At 35.3% G+C, this 19,763-nt stretch overlaps 2 protein-coding genes across 17 annotated transcripts; one reads left to right on the forward strand and one right to left on the reverse strand.

Annotated features, from left to right (window-relative positions):
• Nucleotides 1–1,927: 1,927 nt before the first annotated feature.
• LOC132313065 (pentatricopeptide repeat-containing protein At3g53360, mitochondrial-like) lies at nucleotides 1,928–12,006 on the reverse strand. 16 transcript variants are annotated; one of them, XM_059811689.1, is made up of 7 exons: nucleotides 11,511–12,006; nucleotides 10,238–10,393; nucleotides 7,261–10,150; nucleotides 5,534–7,181; nucleotides 4,770–4,980; nucleotides 4,592–4,684; nucleotides 1,928–4,504 (listed from the first exon to the last, which is right to left on the reverse strand). In XM_059811689.1, the coding sequence occupies exon 3, from the start codon at nucleotides 9,972–9,974 to the stop codon at nucleotides 7,695–7,697; it is 2,280 nt and encodes a 759-aa protein (XP_059667672.1). In that variant the 5' UTR covers nucleotides 9,975–10,150; nucleotides 10,238–10,393; nucleotides 11,511–12,006; the 3' UTR covers nucleotides 1,928–4,504; nucleotides 4,592–4,684; nucleotides 4,770–4,980; nucleotides 5,534–7,181; nucleotides 7,261–7,694. The 16 variants fall into 16 exon arrangements, with proteins under 16 accessions (XP_059667672.1, XP_059667675.1, XP_059667674.1 ...); XM_059811692.1 differs by lacking the exon at nucleotides 10,238–10,393 and having other exon boundaries at nucleotides 5,534–5,785; nucleotides 7,094–7,181; nucleotides 11,511–12,005; XM_059811691.1 differs by lacking the exon at nucleotides 10,238–10,393 and having other exon boundaries at nucleotides 5,534–6,887; nucleotides 7,094–7,181; nucleotides 11,511–12,005.
• Nucleotides 12,007–15,964: 3,958 nt separating this feature from the next.
• Nucleotides 15,965–19,061, forward strand: LOC132313066 (elongation factor 1-alpha). The gene is made up of 3 exons (XM_059811704.1): nucleotides 15,965–16,101; nucleotides 17,214–17,694; nucleotides 17,991–19,061. The coding sequence occupies exons 2-3, from the start codon at nucleotides 17,233–17,235 to the stop codon at nucleotides 18,870–18,872; spliced, it is 1,344 nt and encodes a 447-aa protein (XP_059667687.1). The 5' UTR covers nucleotides 15,965–16,101; nucleotides 17,214–17,232; the 3' UTR covers nucleotides 18,873–19,061.
• The last annotated feature ends 702 nt before the right edge of the window (nucleotides 19,062–19,763 follow it).

Genomic DNA, 19,763 nt, shown 5'->3' on the forward strand with positions numbered 1-19,763 from the left:
TTTTGTACTTTACCCGATATATATATATATATATATATATATATTGTTTCTAAGGCTAAGGAGTTATAAAAAATTTATTAACTATCAATGAAGTGTATTCGGTTAATAAATTTAGAGTAACTCTACTAAAAAAAATTGAATTCTCATGTGCAATTCATTAGCACAACCACCACTTCCTATTTCATAGCTTAGTTGGTCTACACTTTAAATAAAATACATTTTCTTTCAAACTCCAATTCGTATGTTTCATATATATGATACGTTTTTTTTCATAATATAATATTAGTAAAAAATTTACTGTAATTTTATTGCCAGTGGTGAGATTGAGGGTTAAGAAGATTATGGTTATGCTAGTACTAGTAGTAATATATATTTTCTCGATAACTGAGTAAATGTAGTGAAAGTTCTTAAAACTTTGTGTGTAAATCAAGTTTATTTGTAAGAAAATCTAAATAATGATGGGGGTTTTAGCAAAAGATCTTAACTTTAAGGGAAGATAGAACAAGGAATTCTGTTTAACTCCTTGACCTAAGTAGCACTCTCTAAAGATAAAGCCCATGTTTTATCTAATTAAGATGCATTTTAGTGTATTAGAAGAATACAAGCTCAATCCAGACAAACCAAATACATAAAATTACCAAGGCTAACACAAGCATTCTCTATGTAACAAACTACAAATTGTCAAATCAGGTCTCACTGAAGAAGGAAGGAAAGCAATTTAGCAATTGTAATTTGCAGATTTTGCATTCACATCAGGCATAGGAAGTGAATTGTGTTTTCCAATTTACAAGAACAAAAACCATAAAAAAGAACCCATTCTTGAATTCAATTTCCGTTTCATTCATTGATTTTTCTCCTCTTGCTTGCTTTCCTTCAGCACTGAATAAGGCTCGAGCGGTGTTCCCTCCTTCCACATGGGAGGCTGAGGATTGAAGTTCCCTTTCGGGCAATAGTGTGTGTGTGTGTGTGTGTGTGTGAGATTGTGTGTTTGTCTAACCTACTAAAAAGACAGCACTAACAACATCCATCAACCATTTGATGCTGCAATACGATTTCAATGCCATAAAACCACCATCCAACTATACCAGTGATTCAAAAGCATAGTAGAAACAGCCCCAACTGTTTTTTCATCAATATTACATAATAGCAGTAAGTATCCAGCTATGCTCTTTTTAAAGGAGTAATGTAATTCAAGCTGAAAAGTAGGTCAATTAACCCAAACTCCCATTCGCATTGATTAGTCAGTTAAGTTTTTCACTTTGAAAATTATTGTCCATTAAAGAAATGTCCAAATATTAAATATAGTCCCACCAAATGGGGCTGATTTTTCTTGACAAATTATCCAGAGAAGAATGTCTGACAATATATTTCTCACAGCCAAAAATAAAATCCTACTCCAAAAATTGGAAGCAATTCACATGCCAAAAACAAAATGAGAGCACTTCAGATCATGAAATATGAAATACCAAACTTCCTACAGATTCACTCGATACAAAATAAACTAAATTCTATAATTTTGTCTGATAAAATGCGTGTAAATTTGCATCTTAGCTTTAAGTTATCAATTGAGCTTGTGAGAATATTTCCACCCCATGGGACACCTATAAAGCAAGGCACTGACACGAGAGGCATGTCAACACAACTACTCCTAAGCATTATGACATGGACATGGCAATGACACAACAAAGCAATATATTATATATATATATATATATATATATATATATATATATATAAAACTTTCTAATAACTTGATCCAATAGACTATAACATGGAATTTATAATATCCGATTAGTTAATACACGAAAATCAATAATCACTCTTGTTGACTAGATAAAGATACAATTATACTTCCACTCTAGTTGAATATATAAACATGCAATTAACCATTTTTTTTTTTTTTTCCAATCTACAAAGAAATCACATCTTCAATGTCCAAGGTATGTTAATCACATGTTGTCAAGTTTTCAAAAAGTGCCTTCTGCAATTCCAAAAATTGGAAATTTTATTTTCATATATTACACACGTCTAATATGTAACTCTTCATTACTTGGTCTCAAATGAGGAGTCTCCCCACCCTTTTCAATGGACTCTGATACTCTCCACTGCCCTGGAGGGGATTTTAGTCTCTTTTTAGTACCTTTACACGCACTACAAGAATTTTAATTAAAAGCAAATCTCCAAAATACCTTTCACAGTTGCCTTGACTCCATCATTTCATCACATTTTTGTTCAGCTCTATTAACCTTCCTCCTTTCAGCCTCCAACTCTGCCTCCCACTCTGCATTTGTCATCCTCATACGACTTGAGGATGCTGTTGGAGCCTTCTTTCCATAACCGAAGCCACGAAAATATGTACCCTTTCCTGTTCCAAGACAGTTCTCCAAAATCTGCTCTCCACCGGGACTGAACTACTAGCATCCACATAAACAGATGGATCTAATGATTGGGCCACCATTTTGTCCTGCATTTTGCAAAATCAATGAAGTAAATTAAATGAAGAACAATTATCAGCCATCTCCATACACATCATACTATAATTAACAAAGCACTTTACTTTAAATTTTCACCACTCATCCACCAACACATCATACTTTTACTAAAATCAAGATGCTAGAACTATATATAAGCATATGTAATACTACAGTAAGTACTCTGAAAGATGCATCAATAATATTTTGTACTAGTTCATACGCCAATTAAACAAAAGCTGGTACGGGACATAAACTTCTAACTGAAAATGCACATGGTCATATCAAACACGAGTATTCAATCAAAAAACTAGAACATCAAAACTTGAACTTAATCTCATATTCAATCTGCACTTGAAAAATGAAAACTCAAATCTATGGTGGAAAAAAATTAGTCCAGCAAACAAAATGACATTCTCAAAAGCTGCTAACATCACTAAGAATCATTCTATATCCAAGAAACAGAATCCCAAACAAAGTTATGAACCACTTTGTTGTGAATAATTTATTGGACTAAACAAAAAATTAAATCTGAATCTGTTTGGTTTAATGTGAATTCAGTTGAAGTATATTTATCCCTATAACAAAAAAGCCACTATTCAACACTTCATGGACCAAACAAAAACCCCTCCTAAATCTGCTTGGTAACTAAGGTGAATTCAGTCTAATATATTTATCCTTGTAACAAATAAGACAACTTAAAGAAGGCAACTAAAATCTGGGGAAAAAAAAAATTGGGGACATACCCTTCTATTTCACTGCAATTTAACTGAAACAAAGAAGCATCCATAATAGCCTAAGAAATGGTTTTAAAAGGGTGACAAATTTACAAAACACTCCGAAAATAGCAAAATAAAGTTGAAGGCTGGACCAGTCCACTAATTTTTTTCCCATTTTCCCTGGGGATGAAAGTGGGAGATAGAGATTACCTTGAACAATCAAACCATCAATAGATGCATTCCTCACAATTTGCCACAAGGGTAATAATGATATTGTAACACACTCATACTATCACAAACACACCTCCCTTCCTTTCCTTCCTTGAAGGAAACACAAGAAAGAAAATTTTCTCTGCAGAAAGGAATAACCTCTTTACAAGTTCAACTCATTACTAAAATATTTATAATACTATATCACAAACTTATTAAAACTAGAACCATCACATTCTCAAGATGAATGAATATCCAACAATTAAGTCCATATACTATCACAAACACACCTCCCTTCCCCCCACCCTCCCTTCCTTCCTTCCTCGAAGGAAACAGAAAATTTTCTCTGTAGAAAGGAGTGACATCTTCACAAGTTCAATTCATTACTAAAATATTTAGGTATATACTACGATATCATATGGTTATTCAAATATGGATGTGCCTACGATATCATTATGTTGGTCTGGTCAACCCAGGGTGCTGGAAGGCATGAGATGAATACAAAAGTTACCTTAAGATTATTTGCATGAGATGCACAAAGTGCTTTTGAAGCATATTGGAATTTAAATATGTCATATAAGAGTGACAAAGCCACTGGTTTAAGTTAAAAAACATAGCATTCAAGGTGAGATTTAAAATCATATCTCTACTTGTTCATTCATACCTTTAAACCATTTTCTGTTAGCAAAATTTAAACCCTTCCCACTAAAGGGATAAAACCAATCTACATCAGACTTTTCCAAAATCCCAACTCCTACGCTAAAAAAAAAAAAAAAATGTAAATATAGAGAAGTAAATATATCACCAACTGACTTTAAGGTCAACTTCATATACACACACACACAAAAAAAAAAAAAGGGAAAGATAATCTCTTTTTTTTTTTCATAAAAGAAAGCATGATAAAATCCCAGCGAAATTAATAAAACCTGACAATTATTTCTATGGGGAAAAAAATTCAAAACTCAAATATGTTTTGCAAGCATCATCATGAATCCATCCACCATCTTCCTTGTAATGTGTTTTCTTGTACATTTTGATGGCAGGTCCTTCGAGATGATGTTCATCGTCTTCACCGCTATGTTCATCATTTAAATCAGCTTCTTTCTGTAATTTTTTTACACATTACAAGGTATGGTTGTAGAATGAGAACAAAATACATAAATAAAAACAAAGTATTGTGTTATATATTACCAACTCATAATGAATTTTGACAAAGGACTTTCACCCAGCAGAATGTAACATTTCTACCATTCCCCTGTTTTCTTTGTTTCTAGCACTAATTTCCTACAATGTAATTTAAAAAATAAACAAATGAGGAAAAGAAAGAAGCATTAATAAAAAGACATATAACTAGGTAGTTTATACTAACCTGAAATTTGTCTGTCATCCACCTATCGCACATGATTTGCCAGTCCTCGTAGGTTACACGAGAGTGTGGGCTGCGGCGTGCACTCTCCTGTCTCGTACTTGTTAAAATGATCTTTCAAACGGTTCATGTACTTTCTATGAGCAATGGCCAATGAGAGATTTGCACCCTTCTTTGCTTTTTCATTAAAATTGCAGTCAACTCCGAATTACTCCTTTATTTTTCACATGAATAAGCCAAAAACAAATGTCATTTAGAAGAAGTATAAGCAGCAAAATTCATGAATATATGGTCAGCTACCCATCTTTGTAAGCAAATCTCCCAATAAAAAGCAAAATAAATAGAACTTTCATCCTATTCCATTAGTAAATAATCAAAACACAATCCTTTTCAAACACCCAACAAGAAGCAGATTATAATGAAAATCTCCCGGCTAAAATACATAGCCAAGGAGCTTCAATTGAATTGAAGGTTGTGATTATTTCAACACTTCAGAAAGAACTCAAAGTAAATCACCACTCTAATTACAAACTAGTGTCAAAAGTATACACGTGAAAGTAAGAAAATCTTAAGTTCAAGTTCACTGCTACAAGAGAGAGAATGTTGAACAAATTATGACGTACTCTAAAGAATGAACAGCACTTAATCCTCCTGACTGACTTTGAAAACCAATTTTTAAAATAGTATAAACTAAAAATTTACAAAACAAATTATACGTTATGGTAGCATAAAGGAATTAAGTAAGATATGGCTAAAGCAAGACAGACCATTATTTTAGTGTAACAGAACTTTTTATGATAGTCTGGGACCTCTGGCCAAGTCTCATAGCATAGTGGTATATATTCACGAGCAATCATCCCAAGCTCTCTCTCCCAAATATCTGAATTTTCCTCCACTAGTTTCAAATAACCGTCTGTAAACTTAATCGGAACAATCCCCCCATTGCGCTTTTTAATTTCAATTTTTTTTTTTTTTTTGGTTTACAGCTTTGCCACGCCTCTTAACATTTCTTGAAGGACCTGAAAAATGAAATTCATGAGAGTAACACGTAGGAGTATTTTGGGACCAAGTTCAAATGTAAGGACAAATTTCGTAAATGTAAAGATCATAAATAATCATCTTCCACTGCTGGTTGTGGCTGGGAAGATCTATGAATGTTTTGGGGTCATTGTTGGATCTCAAGGATCGACGATTGGACGCCATAGTAGATTACAGCAATAAGAGAATCAAATCTTTTATAACATGTTATGAAACAGATAGATAAGAAAATAAAAATTAAGTAGCAAAGGAAAGAATCAAAATAGCCAAACAATAGATAATTAAAAGAAAGAAAAAAATTAGATCACGTGACTGCAAAAGAGATTAATAATAACTCAAAAAAATAAAACACGTATTCTAAAACTCAAAGCTAAATACTGAAGACAAATTTAACCAACTTCAACATTTCAATTTGCATGGGTTCAATAAAAAACACAAAAAAAAAAATTCACATTTAATCCAAATCAGTATCATCTTCTTCTTCATCGTCTGAACTGTCTTCAATGAAGATTTCATCATCATTGTCAAAAGAGTCAATTTCATGACGAGATTCTTGATTACTTTGTAGAATTATTTCAGCATCAAGACTTTCAACCTCCAAGCCATCCCTATTCAAAGTTGGTGGATCCATGTCAAAGTTGGTCGCCTCAACAACCATATCCACAACGCATGGTTAGTCCTTTTGATATGTTGTAGTATACATTTCATCCTCAACTCTACTGTTATCCTCCACTTCGGGAACATCATACGAGCTTCTATGTGTTATATCTTGAATGACCTCCCACGCGCCACGTAATTTGGTGTCTTTGACGAAGAAGGCTTGTTTTGCTTGATTAGACAACACAAAAGGCTCATCTTTGTACCATTTACGGGCTACATTTACGCTCTTGAAATAAGTATCCCTCTTAATACATGTCCTTGTGTTGAACCAATCACATTTAAATAGGATTACCCGTCTCTTAAGAGGATATTGTAACTCAATGACATCTGTCAAGACACCATAGTAATCAATGTCCTCTGATTTGACTAACACACCACTATTCTAAGTTTTTTCGATATTTCTCCCTTTCCTTTGTATGAAACCTGACCCCATTCACAATACAACCAGAATATCAATTTATCTGAAAATCGGGTCCACAAGCTAATGAATACAGGTCATCACTAATTTCTAACTCTTGACGATGACGCTCTTCCTTTATCTACTAAAAAAAATTAGAACATTAAATAAATGCATAGGGATACCACATTTAAAACAAATAATAGGGGTATGAAGTTCATTTAGGACTTACTTGTGTTCCCAACCATCTCGAAAATTCTTTTGCGTGTCTTAATTGTACATTATCCTTGTTTTCATTCTCAAGTTCAGCCTTGTGTGCACTAAACAATTAAGTGATATTACGATACATTTCAAAATTTATAAATAAAGTATTAAATACATAGAGAATATATAACTTACTCTGCATATGAAGCAATTTCTGCGCAGTTATTTAACAAGTAAAATTTAGCGCACGAACTGATCGCATAGGAGTCATTCCACTCCACAAATTGACAATTGTTGTCTTGCCCTCAAACCCTAACCCAAGTCTTCTTTTCTTTATTTCATTAAGATACTTCTCTCACTTCCATTTTTTACGCATAGACATCATCTTTGTGCTTCATAAGTAGAGCCTCAAGTTTCAACTTTTATAAAAATTCTAACCATCGTCTACAAATCTCCAGAATTACCGATATTAGAAGCCATAGCCAGATATGATAAAGTAGTCCGTACCTTTATAGAAATTCCAGTTTAAACTGGAACCTCCCGGAAACCAAGGATCTCCTTCAAAAAAACCTGAAGAGCTGGATATAACTGTATTGCTGTTGTTACAACTGCAATTATTCAGTTGAAACCTATTTCTGTAATGGAATATATCCAGCATCCAGTATGTGCAACCACAGCTCTTCTAGCATGGCGTATATTTTGTCCCTTTCTGCATGCAAACCATCTTCAGCTAAGAAAACATGGATCCTGTTCTTAACTTCAATCCAGCTCTGACCTGGAGCTTTCCTGACACCCCTTTGTCTCATCAAGCTCCTCAGTCTGGCAACATCATCCCAACTGCCACTGGAAGCATATATGTTGCTAAGTAACACGTGAGCAGCAGAATTTGAAGGATCAATTTTTAGAATACTCTCCGCAGCGCGTTTTCCAACCTCAAGATTTCCACGGGTCTTACAGGCAGATAGCAGAGTCTTCCACACCACAATGTCAGGATCAATTTCCATTTGATTGATAAAGTCCTCTGCTTCATTTATGCGTCCAGCACGAGCAAGCAAGTCAACCACACATGAACAGTGTTCTCTTGTCGGTGTAATCCCATGCTCCATTTCCATGGTTCTGTACAACTGCCACCCTTCCTCTACAAGTCCAACATGACTACAGGCAGTAAGGACCCCAACAAATGTTACCTGGTTAGGCTCAACACTCAAACTTCTCATTCTACCAAAGAGCTTAAGAGCTTCTTCTCCACATCCAGACTGAGAATATCCCACAATCAAAGTACTCCAAGAGACGACATCAGGATTTTCCATGGAATCAAAGAGCTTTTGAGCACTTCCAAGGGATCCACACTTTGTATACATGTCAATTAATGCATTCTTGACAGAGAGGTCAAGCTCATCTCCGGTTTTCATGGTATAGCAATGAACTTGATTTCCCATTTCCAAAGAGGCCATTTCTGCACAAGCTCCAAGTGTGGTAGCTAAAGTGATGTGATCAGGCTTATTGTGAGAAATACGCATCAATGTTAATATTCTGAAAACCTCTTCAGATAGGTTGTGATGCATACAAACAGTAAGAATTGCATTCCAAGAAACCAAATCAGCATTGTTTTTAATCTCCTCAAATATCTTAAATGCATCACAGACTTCCAAACACTTTGCATACATGGTAAGTAAAGTGTTGCACACTGGGACATCTGAATCAAAACCCATCTTAATAATGTAGGAATGCACCTGCTTACCTTGATAGAGACCAAATGGACTTGTGCAAGCACAAAGTAAGGACCGAACTGTGATGTCATCTGGGGTCAACTCCAGATGTCTCATCGATGAAAAAAATGATATGGCTTCGCCAGCATCACCACCATAAGCAAACCCTGCAATAATGGCATTCCATGACACTAAATCAGGTTGATCTATCTGATAGAATACAGTTCTTGCAGAATGCAGTAGACCACACTTTGCATACATGTTGCTGAGGGAGCAACCAGTGAAAGCATCTCTCTCTAGCCCATATTTTATACTCATCCCATGTATCTGCCTCCCATATTCTGGTTGTAGCAGGCTGCCACAAGCACTAAAAGCACTGCCGAAAATAAATTCATTTGGCTGGTATGCACCCTGAGAGAGCATCTCTTTGAAATGGTCCAAGGCTTCTAATTCATAACCTTGTTGCGTAAACCCCGCAATCATCGAACTCCATGAGATTAAATCCTTCATAGCAATATGAGAAAACACCTCAAATGCATCAATTATTCGACCAAACTTTGTGTACATTGCAATTAGAGCATTTTGTGCAATCGGGTGGGAACTACATTCTGATTTGATGGTTTGTGAATGCAACTGCCTCCCTAACTCGAAATCACTCAAGCTTGAGCAAGCCTTTATTATACTTCCAAAAGCAAAGTGATCCGGCAGAAGGCCTGACTGCCGCATTTTAAAATACAATTTAATTGCATCATTTCCTCGGCCATTCTGTGAGTACCCAGTGATTACTGAAGTCCAGGAAACCACGTTTCGCTCAGGCATTTCATCAAAAATCTGTTGAGCATCCTTCAGTGACCCACATTTTCCATACATGATAAGAATGCGATTCTGAAGAATCATGTCTTGCTGACAGTTGGATGCCAGAATATGGTTATGAATTCTTCTGCCATGTTCTAGAGATCTCAAAGAAGAGCAGGCAGAGATCAGATGGGCATAGGTGCTAACCTTTACGTCAAATTTCGTATTATTTCGCAAGTAATCAAATGCCTCAAGAGCCTTTTTGAAAAGTTTTTGCTTGCACAAGTAGCGTATATAATCATTGCTTGACTGTTCATTCTTGAAGTAAGGAAGAAGAAGTGGCTGAATGCTACAAGTAATATTATTGCCGGTAACTCGCAGTATGGATTCCAAGTTCTTTAACATTGTTATATGGTTTTAGGAAGCAAAATAATGAAAAACTTTGCTCAGTATTTAGCAATAAAATTATAGAGGATCCAACACATCAGAAAGGAGAAGACAAAAACAAAACTTCATGTGAGTAAATGTTCTGGAAGTTATTTGAGAGAGGAGGAAATCAAGTTGCAACTCTTTTGGTTTTTCTGCAAGGTAAAAGCAAGTGAAAAAATAAATCAACTGTTAAGCAAAGGCAAAGTGCTACTATTTAGTGAAAAAGTATGTAGACATACAATCAGAAATACGCATCACTAACTTATTCTGCTACTCCAACTTCCATGACACCTTACTGCATTCATGTCCCAAATAACTTCAGCTTTTTAACACACCAAAATCTTCCCAGCTATCTCTTAAGGGGGGTTCAGAAAATTTCCAACCACCATCTACCACTACAAGGATTGTAAAGAGCATTAATGACAAGATGCAACTAGAATATGCACAGAAGCAGATAACGAGAAGGGACAATCAGAATCATCATACTGAATACATAACCATTGTGCAAAAGAAGGAACTTAGTTTTGAAACTACAATAATGTGGCAGCAGCGCCTCTTGATATAAAATGGCACATTGATGCATCCATTCATCTAAAATTCTTCCGCACTAGCTCTCCTGGGCATTTTGCCAAACATAAAACATGCATCATAAGAATTTGAGAATAAACAATCAAATTTCAATGCAATCAAATATACTCGACTTATATATAAGGGCGAATTGCAAAAAATCCCCCTCGACTTTCACCAGTTAGAAAAAAAAAAACCCTTATAATTTGTTTTAGCAAAAAAAACCCCTCAACTATCATGAGAGGGTATTTTAACTGGGGTCTATTTAAGGGGTTATGTTTTGGACGAAAATACCCTTTAAACAGTTCTAACAAATTTTTTTTTTTTTTCTACTTTCTCTCTCTAACCTCTCAATCTCCTCCATCCCACCATCGCCACCACAACCCACCTCCGCCACTGCCACCACAATCTACCTCCATCCAACCCCATCCAACCTTTCTATATCTCTCCGCTCACCACTGCCGCCACCACCAAAAATGGAAATTGGGCTTTTGAAAGGAATAACAATATCCAAAAACACAATTTCTCAACTGTTCTGCTCTCCATAAGCATTTGGTGTGCCTCACTTTCAGTCTATACTGTGAGAATAATGATGTGGTAACATAAAGCCGCACAAATTAGGAATCAAATCAATTCACTTCAATATAAACTAATAACCCAAGGAAATTGCAAATTTGTGCGAAACATCTATTAATTACTTCAGAAAAAGAAGAAATTGAAAAGGTTATGCCTATGTAAAAGTGAACAAAGCTTGGAATGAGAGGCAGATAAGAAAGAGACAGAAAAAGCAAACACAACCAAAATCTACAAACATGAAGAAACACAATTACACAACCATTTGACCAAATCACAAAAAGGGCTAAAAAAATTTAACAATTCAAAACACACCCATCAAGAAAATGGCATGAAATCAAGCTTAAATCAAAGAATGCCAAATGGGTGTACCTGTAAGGGTTGATGGGTCTTCTGAATCGACCCATCCTGAGTCGAAACGGGCTCTTGTTGGGTCGAAACGCTTGCCATGAAAGATGGGTGAGTGGTGATTTTTCTGCTAATATCAGAGAAACCTGTGTGCAAATGTGTGGAGAAGGTCTGAACTATGGAAGGTCTGAAGCTGAGTGGTCTACGCATCTCATTATATGTCCAGGAACATTGACTCGTAAGTGACATGAATAAATTAAACCTTACAAAAGCCCAATTTCCATTTTGCTGGTGGCGGCGGCGGTGAGTGGAGAGATATAGAAGGGTTGGATGGAATGGACTGTAGTGGCAGTGGCGGAGGTGGGTTATGGTGGCGAAAGGAGATTGAGAGGTTAGAGAGAGAGTAGGAAAACAAAAAACAAAAAACAAAAAACAAAAACTATTGAACTGTTTAAGGAGATTTTCGTCCAAAATATAACCCCTTGGAGCATCTCTAAATGGTAAAATTCTAAATTGGATGCTAAATCTATATTTTGCAATGGGCTAGATGTCAAAATGCTACAATTTTAGTAATTCTAATCCAATGGTGCAAAATGTTATTTTTTGACACAACCACCATTCTTTTTCAACTACTATTCCTGCCATTCATATTTGCATCAATAATATTAATATTAAGCACATTCCAAGTTAAGTTTTATATATTAGAAAGAAATTAAAATTAAATTTAATTAAAAAAGTGCAAAAATCTAAAATATCGGGTCAAAAAAGGAACAAAAATAAAAAAACAAAATTTTTATAATTTTTTTTACCACTATTTGTGAATTCATTTTTTTATATAAATTTTTTTTCTTTATATATATATATATATTATATATGTGTGTGTATATTATATATATTTGATTATATAATTATTAAAAATATATATATTTTTAGGGTAAATCATATCACCTCCATCTGAGAACTTGCCATTTTTCTCTCTTTCTCTCCAACTGTAAACTACAAAATCTATAAGAATCAGAAGCTCAAAACCCATATATTTCAGTTCATCTTACCACCCCATCCCACCAATAGGCTAAAAAGACCTGAGGAATCTACTACTGCAGGTGTCTTCATGGGATCAGAACCCTCAGTGCTGGTATTTGGATTATTTTCATTTCCTTTTTCAAGGCTGACAATTGGAGCTGCTGAGCCAATAGAATCTATCTGTCTGCAAGAATCCAAAGTTCAAAACCTATTACCTATATCAAAACCTATATCGGCGTTACTATTTCATCATATTCATCCGAACTCCGATCCCTGCCGCCCTCTTCACCGAAGCTCATGCCACAACCTAAAACCACGGCCACGGCGAAGAGAGCCACGATTGGACCACCCAGAACCACGGCTGAGCAGCATCTTGGGTTGTTACAAATGAGAGGAAAGGGTACGTTGCAGATGAGAGGGAAAGGGTTGTTACAGATGAGAGAGAAAGGGTCGACTGAGATGTGAAGAAACGGCGTCGTAAGCCATTAAACAGACTTGCCAAAAAAATTTTGCAACTCTTACATTTGAGAGAAAAAATGAGATTTTCAAATTTTGAGAGGCCAAATGAAAGGCCATTGGAGAACCTGTTTTTCACTCATCTCTCAAATTATGAGTTTGAGAGCCCAATATAGAAGACCATTGGAGTTGCTCTTAAAAGCAGTTAAAATACCCCTCATAATAGTCTAGGGGAATTTTTTGCTAACCGGGGAATTTTCTACAATTCACCCCAAATATAATACATATATAATTAGGGCCGCATACGGTCCGGTTTGGATCGGATTGGGAGTATTTTGGGACCAAAGCATTTATAATAGTTCTACTATTTTTGAAATCAGACCGAACTATAATGTCCATGGAACCAAACCAAACCAAACTGCAAAAAACCGGTTTGGTTCGGTTCAGTTTGTCGGTTTTAATTGATTTCCTTTTTAATTTATTTTAATTTTGAGGGGGCAAAGTTTTAAAAATAATAATAATAATAATAAATAAAACAAAAAATCAACTAACATTGATATAAAACCCAAAAAAAAAAAAAAAAAGAATTAAAAGAAGAAATAAAGGAAAGAAAATTAAGATATATTTGAAAATAGAAATTTGACTTTTTTAAAAAGAAATTTAATGAATTTAAAGGACAAAAGAAAGAAAAGAGGCACATGAGAATTTTACTTGATTTAGATTTAGGATATGATATATATATATATATATATATATATATATATATATATATATATAATATAATATTGTAACGGTTCGATCCGGGCTGATCCAGTCCAACATGACCCTAAACCAGGACTGGACCAAAAAATTACGGTTCCATAATTTTAGGCCTAGAACAGGACCAAACCGCTATACAACTAACCCAAACCGCCCAATTCAGTACGATCTGGTCTAATTTTTCGATTTACTGGATTTTTTGAACACCCTTGTATATAATCATATGAGTTTGTGATAAATTTTAAGAGGTGACAAAATTACCTATATGAGTCGATTCAATTGATTGTGTTTGGCTGTCACTAAGCTACAATGTGAAGCAAGCAACTGCGTAAGGGTGGCAATTTCTATTCATGAGTCGTGTTTTGTGTCGTATTAATGTAAGGGTATTATACTAAATAAATAAATTCAAACCCAACTCATTTAATAATCTTGTCAATAATTCTCAATATTAACCCAATCCGTTTATTAAATAGTAAACGTGTTAAGCCGTTTAATGACATGTTTATCAAAATGAGACATTTAATATTTAATCAAATACTAAATAATAGAAAAAAATTTGTCATAATTAACCCAAATATTCAAAAAAAAACATAGACAAAGTTTTATGTTGAAATGACTTAATTATTCATAGTAATTGGGTTTAACGCATGTAACATATTACATAGTTCATATTAATGATTATAACATGTTGAGATAAATGGGTCATAAACGGATTACACGGGTTGAACCCCTCAATCCTAACCAGATATAGTTAAGTAAACGGGTTAATCGTGTCGACCCTTTTATGACATAAACCTGTTTATATCAAACCCAAACTCTTTTAACTCGTGTCGTGTTGTCGTGAATATGCCATTCCTGGGTAATTGTTAACATTGCTCAGGGATAAATTTGGTAATTGAACAGAGAAGGGTATGTAGGTCAAAAATTAGAAATGATAAATTAGAAATAGGGTAAAGTACAATAACACCCCCTGAGATTTGCCAAAAAGACACACACATAAAACTTAGCCTATTTTGGGACATTGACACCCTCTCAAGTTTCATATAGTTACCAAAGACACCCTAATGATAATGAATTGACATTTTTACCCTTTGACTTTTATATTGACCCATTTAAATATTGAAATTATCTTTCTAACTTTACTAACCCATTTCTTTTCTTCTCTCCTGTGTCTCCGTTTTCTCTTCCTTCGTCCTTCCATTTTTTCTTTTTTTTATATAATATATATATATATATACACACACACACACACATACGGATACATACATATATATGTATCCACATACGCGGCGGCGACGTAAATTGGGAGAGTTTGTTTATCCCTTATTTTTTCTACTTGCTGTTTTTCTCTGGTTCGTTTTATTCTTTGCCCCTATATATATATATATATATGTATGATACCCATGTATATGCGTGAAGGTTGAAAGGAAATATCCAAGAAATTTTTATATATTTATTATTAATTGTTCAAGCAGAAAAGTCATGTAGCCATTGACTTAGCCAAAGCCAAAATATTCCAGAAATTTTAATCTATTAGTTCCGAGGCACCTCAAACAATTAAGATATATATGTATCTGTATATACAGATACACACACATATATATGTATATATATCCATCATCCTTTTGCAGTAAGATTGAAATTGGATCATACTTGTACTTAAAGAAAAAGACCCTAAATTGGATGAAAAATGCAGAGTTGTATTACCCATGATACAGGAAATACTCTGTCAAATTGACATCAGGTTGAACCTTTCGAGAATGAAAATTAGGAGCATATGCTTCCTGCTTGTAAGATGCAGCGTGTATTGAACTTGATGATTTGACCTTTCAAGGATGGTGAAGCTCTTTTTCCGACGTGCTCCTGCATAGCCAGAAGCTACATGCAGCCAGACTGATAGAAGGAGGGCGAGAAAATTAGGGGAGATGAGTCCATTTGTGGCTGTGAAGGCAATTTAGTCTTTTTACTATATATGATATTTTATAATAAATTGATTTTAATATTAAGGGATAATTTCGTCTTTTTAAAATATTTTGTTTGATTAAAAATTTAAGAAAAGAGATTTTATTATTCTAAAATAGGCTAAGCTTCATATGGGTCCTTTTAACAAAGCTCAGGCTGTTAGTGTAAAATAAGAATTGGAATTTCACGTGAACGCAAATACCCCGACGTTGACGGCCGTTAGGGGAATACGTGGTGACGTAAGGGTATTGATTAAAGAGCATCCAACGGCTCATAAAAAACCCTAGTTTTAGCTGATGGCTTAGAGAGAGTTTGTAGCAGTACTATTTAAGCTCTCATCTCCCTCGTTAGTCCATCTCTTTGCTTGCTCTCTGCGGTGTCCTCTGAGAGAGCGCTTCTACCGGATCGATCTCAAGTAAGATTCGATATTTCTTCTCTTTTTCAATAGATTTATATATGTATATATATGTGTAAACGTATATATGTATCTTATGTGTGTGTGTGTGTGTGTGTAAACTACCAAACATGTATATATATCTTCTGTTCTTGACACAGCTGATCTGGTTTGGTATGTCGTGTTGTGAATTCGTTTTTATAATTGTTTTTTCTTTTGTATTTACTCTACTATTTGAGTATAAGCTATGTGCTGAGTCGTTTATGATTTGTTTGTCAATTCGTGTTGATTTTATAGCTTGCAGATCTTGATCTGATTGATTGTTTTGGCTTGGCTTTGATCTCATATCTTCATATGTTTGTTTATATATCAACTTGCGTTTTTCAAGATATTTAGATTCACACTAGGAAATATATTTGTGTGTGTTTAGAAGTACAAGTATGTTCATATCTGTATTTATGTTTTGTGCCGATCTTTGAAAGGCGATTCTACAGTATCTTGAGCTTGCTTAGTTGTTATCAATGTTTGCTTTGTGTTAAATGTTAATAAGCATATCATATCTGTTGCAAAGTAATTGATATATTTATATAAGTTTTGGTGTTTAATAAATCCTTTATCTCCCATAAGTATATTTGTATATTTAATAAATAATAAAATGTTTGTTTAGAATATTTATATGAAGTAGTGAATATGATTATTAATTATTAGTTATTATTAATAATTATATATTAAGCAATAGGGTTGAGGAGGATTACAATGTTACCACTTTTAAAAGACTAAAATATAATCCAACTTTTCTGTTCTTCCATTATATTCCTGGAGTTGGTTCAGTTTTGGGAATTGGTTCATTTTTGTTGAATTGGTTTATTTTCTTGTTTGTAATTTTGACATGATTGAGCATCAAAGTGTAATCTCTATAGTTATATCAAGAAAGTGGAATTGAATGGAGATGTTTATGTTGTTGTGTTTGTGTTTGTCAAACAAGGTTACACATAATTAATTTTGTGTGCTTGTCTACCATTCATGACCTGGGATATTTATCCAGTATCTTTAATTTGGAAGGATGGTAAGTTTTATATTACTGGTATCAGCTTGTCCTGGTATATTGATAATTGCTCTTTTATGAATTACAGCGTCCAAATCTAATTCACAATGGGTAAGGAGAAGGTGCACATTAACATTGTGGTCATTGGCCATGTTGACTCTGGAAAGTCAACCACCACTGGTCATTTGATTTACAAGCTCGGAGGTATTGACAAGCGTGTAATTGAGAGGTTTGAGAAGGAAGCTGCTGAAATGAACAAACGTTCATTCAAGTATGCCTGGGTTTTGGACAAGCTAAAGGCTGAGCGGGAACGTGGTATTACCATTGATATTGCTCTTTGGAAGTTTGAGACAACCAAATACTACTGCACTGTCATTGATGCACCTGGGCATCGTGACTTTATCAAGAATATGATCACTGGTACCTCGCAGGCTGATTGCGCAGTCCTAATCATTGACTCTACCACTGGTGGTTTTGAAGCTGGAATTTCTAAGGATGGACAGACACGTGAGCATGCTTTGCTTGCTTTCACCCTTGGTGTCAAGCAAATGATCTGCTGCTGCAACAAGGTAATTCATTAACCTTTCACCTTATCACAAATGATCTGCCTCAGGCAGGGGATGTGCTTTGTTTTTTATTTCATGGTTCTATTGAGTGGCTGGACATCATTGGTCAATGACTGGATGTGTTACATCATTTGCTTCAACTATTTATCTAATCTTTCTTGGAGTTGAGAAAACTGCACTTTCAAGGACTAAATGCTCTCACAGGGCCTGACATTTATTAGCATTTCAATTTTTTCTCTTGATCATGTGACGGTCATTGATGGTTTTTTTCCAACTTTGCATTGTTTTTTATCTTGTAGATGGATGCCACAACCCCGAAGTACTCAAAGGCAAGGTATGATGAAATTGTGAAGGAAGTGTCGTCCTATCTCAAGAAGGTGGGTTATAATCCTGACAAGATCCCCTTTGTTCCTATCTCTGGGTTCGAGGGTGACAACATGATTGAGAGGTCAACCAACCTCGACTGGTACAAGGGTCCAACCCTCCTTGACGCCTTGGACATGATTAGTGAGCCAAAGAGACCCACAGACAAGCCTTTGCGTCTTCCACTTCAGGATGTCTACAAGATTGGTGGCATTGGCACTGTTCCTGTGGGCCGTGTTGAAACTGGTGTACTCAAACCCGGTATGGTTGTCACTTTTGGTCCAAGTGGCCTCACCACTGAAGTTAAGTCTGTAGAGATGCACCATGAGGCCCTTCAGGAGGCCCTACCTGGAGACAATGTTGGTTTCAATGTGAAAAATGTTGCTGTCAAGGATCTCAAGCGAGGGTATGTTGCATCAAATTCTAAGGACGATCCAGCAAAGGGAGCTGCCAGCTTCACCTCCCAAGTCATTATTATGAACCATCCCGGACAAATTGGAAATGGCTATGCCCCAGTTCTTGACTGCCACACCTCCCACATTGCAGTTAAATTTGCTGAGCTTCTGACCAAGATTGACAGGAGGTCTGGCAAGGAGCTTGAGAAGGAGCCTAAGTTCCTGAAGAATGGTGATGCGGGAATGGTCAAGATGATTCCGACCAAGCCCATGGTGGTTGAAACTTTCTCTGAGTACCCACCACTTGGCCGCTTTGCTGTGAGGGACATGCGACAAACCGTGGCTGTTGGTGTCATCAAGAGCGTGGACAAGAAAGATCCATCTGGTGCCAAGGTCACCAAATCTGCTGCCAAGAAAAAATAAATGGTTTGTTTTAGGGATTTGATTTTGAGTATAGAGTTTACTGTTTTTGTTAGTTATGATAAAAGTGAGTTTTGATGGCTCTCTTGACGACCTCTATTGCCTCTGCTCTTGAGCCTCATTTGTTGGTGTTGAACATTCAGATGCAGACCACGGTTCAATTTTTGGTAATTGAGTGTTTTAGTTTCATTCTGTGACAGCATGTTTAGCATACTTTTAAGTTTCATTGATGGCAAACTTTAAGCTCCATTGAATTTCATTCCAAGTAATTTGAGTATCATTGGATGTTGTCTTACCCTTTTTGGTCTTATGATATATGGAGAATATGCTAAATTACTGTTTGTGTTTTACATTTTGTTGTGCGTTGATGTGGAAATCATGTGGGACACAAATCCCAGATTCTCTCACTGTGTTCTGATGATGCCTTTTATATGTGGAAATAAGTTTATTTTGGTCATTGCGTGTATTCTCAAAGGTGAGTTGTATATTGTGGACCTTTTGATTGATGGCTGATAAATTCCCAGGTTTACTCCTTAATCATTTATATATATGGCATCTTAGGCAATTGAATTAAATAGCAGTCACCATCAATGCATATGACCTAATGGTATGCCTTCTTTCTTTTAAGCCATGATTTGTTTGGAGGGAAGGACTCAGGGAGGGATGGGAGGGGGGAAGGATTGAGGAGAGGGATGGATGAGACTAGGATGTTTTACTATTCCCAAAATTGAGGGGAGAGAAAAAAAAATGAATAATTACCATAAATATGTAATTTCTACTTTTTAAAAATTTGAAATGGATTTTATAATTTTATATAATGAGGAATATTTTAGTAAAACCATAGTCATTTAGGGCCTTCAATTTCATTCCATCAAATAAAAAAGTGAGCATACA

The sequence above is a fragment of the Cornus florida genome, unplaced genomic scaffold (genome assembly GCF_030987335.1).
Source record: "Cornus florida cultivar Cherokee Brave unplaced genomic scaffold, ASM3098733v1 CherokeeBrave_3.0.0_Hap2_Chr06, whole genome shotgun sequence".
NCBI classification, from domain to species: Eukaryota; Viridiplantae; Streptophyta; class Magnoliopsida; order Cornales; family Cornaceae; genus Cornus; species Cornus florida.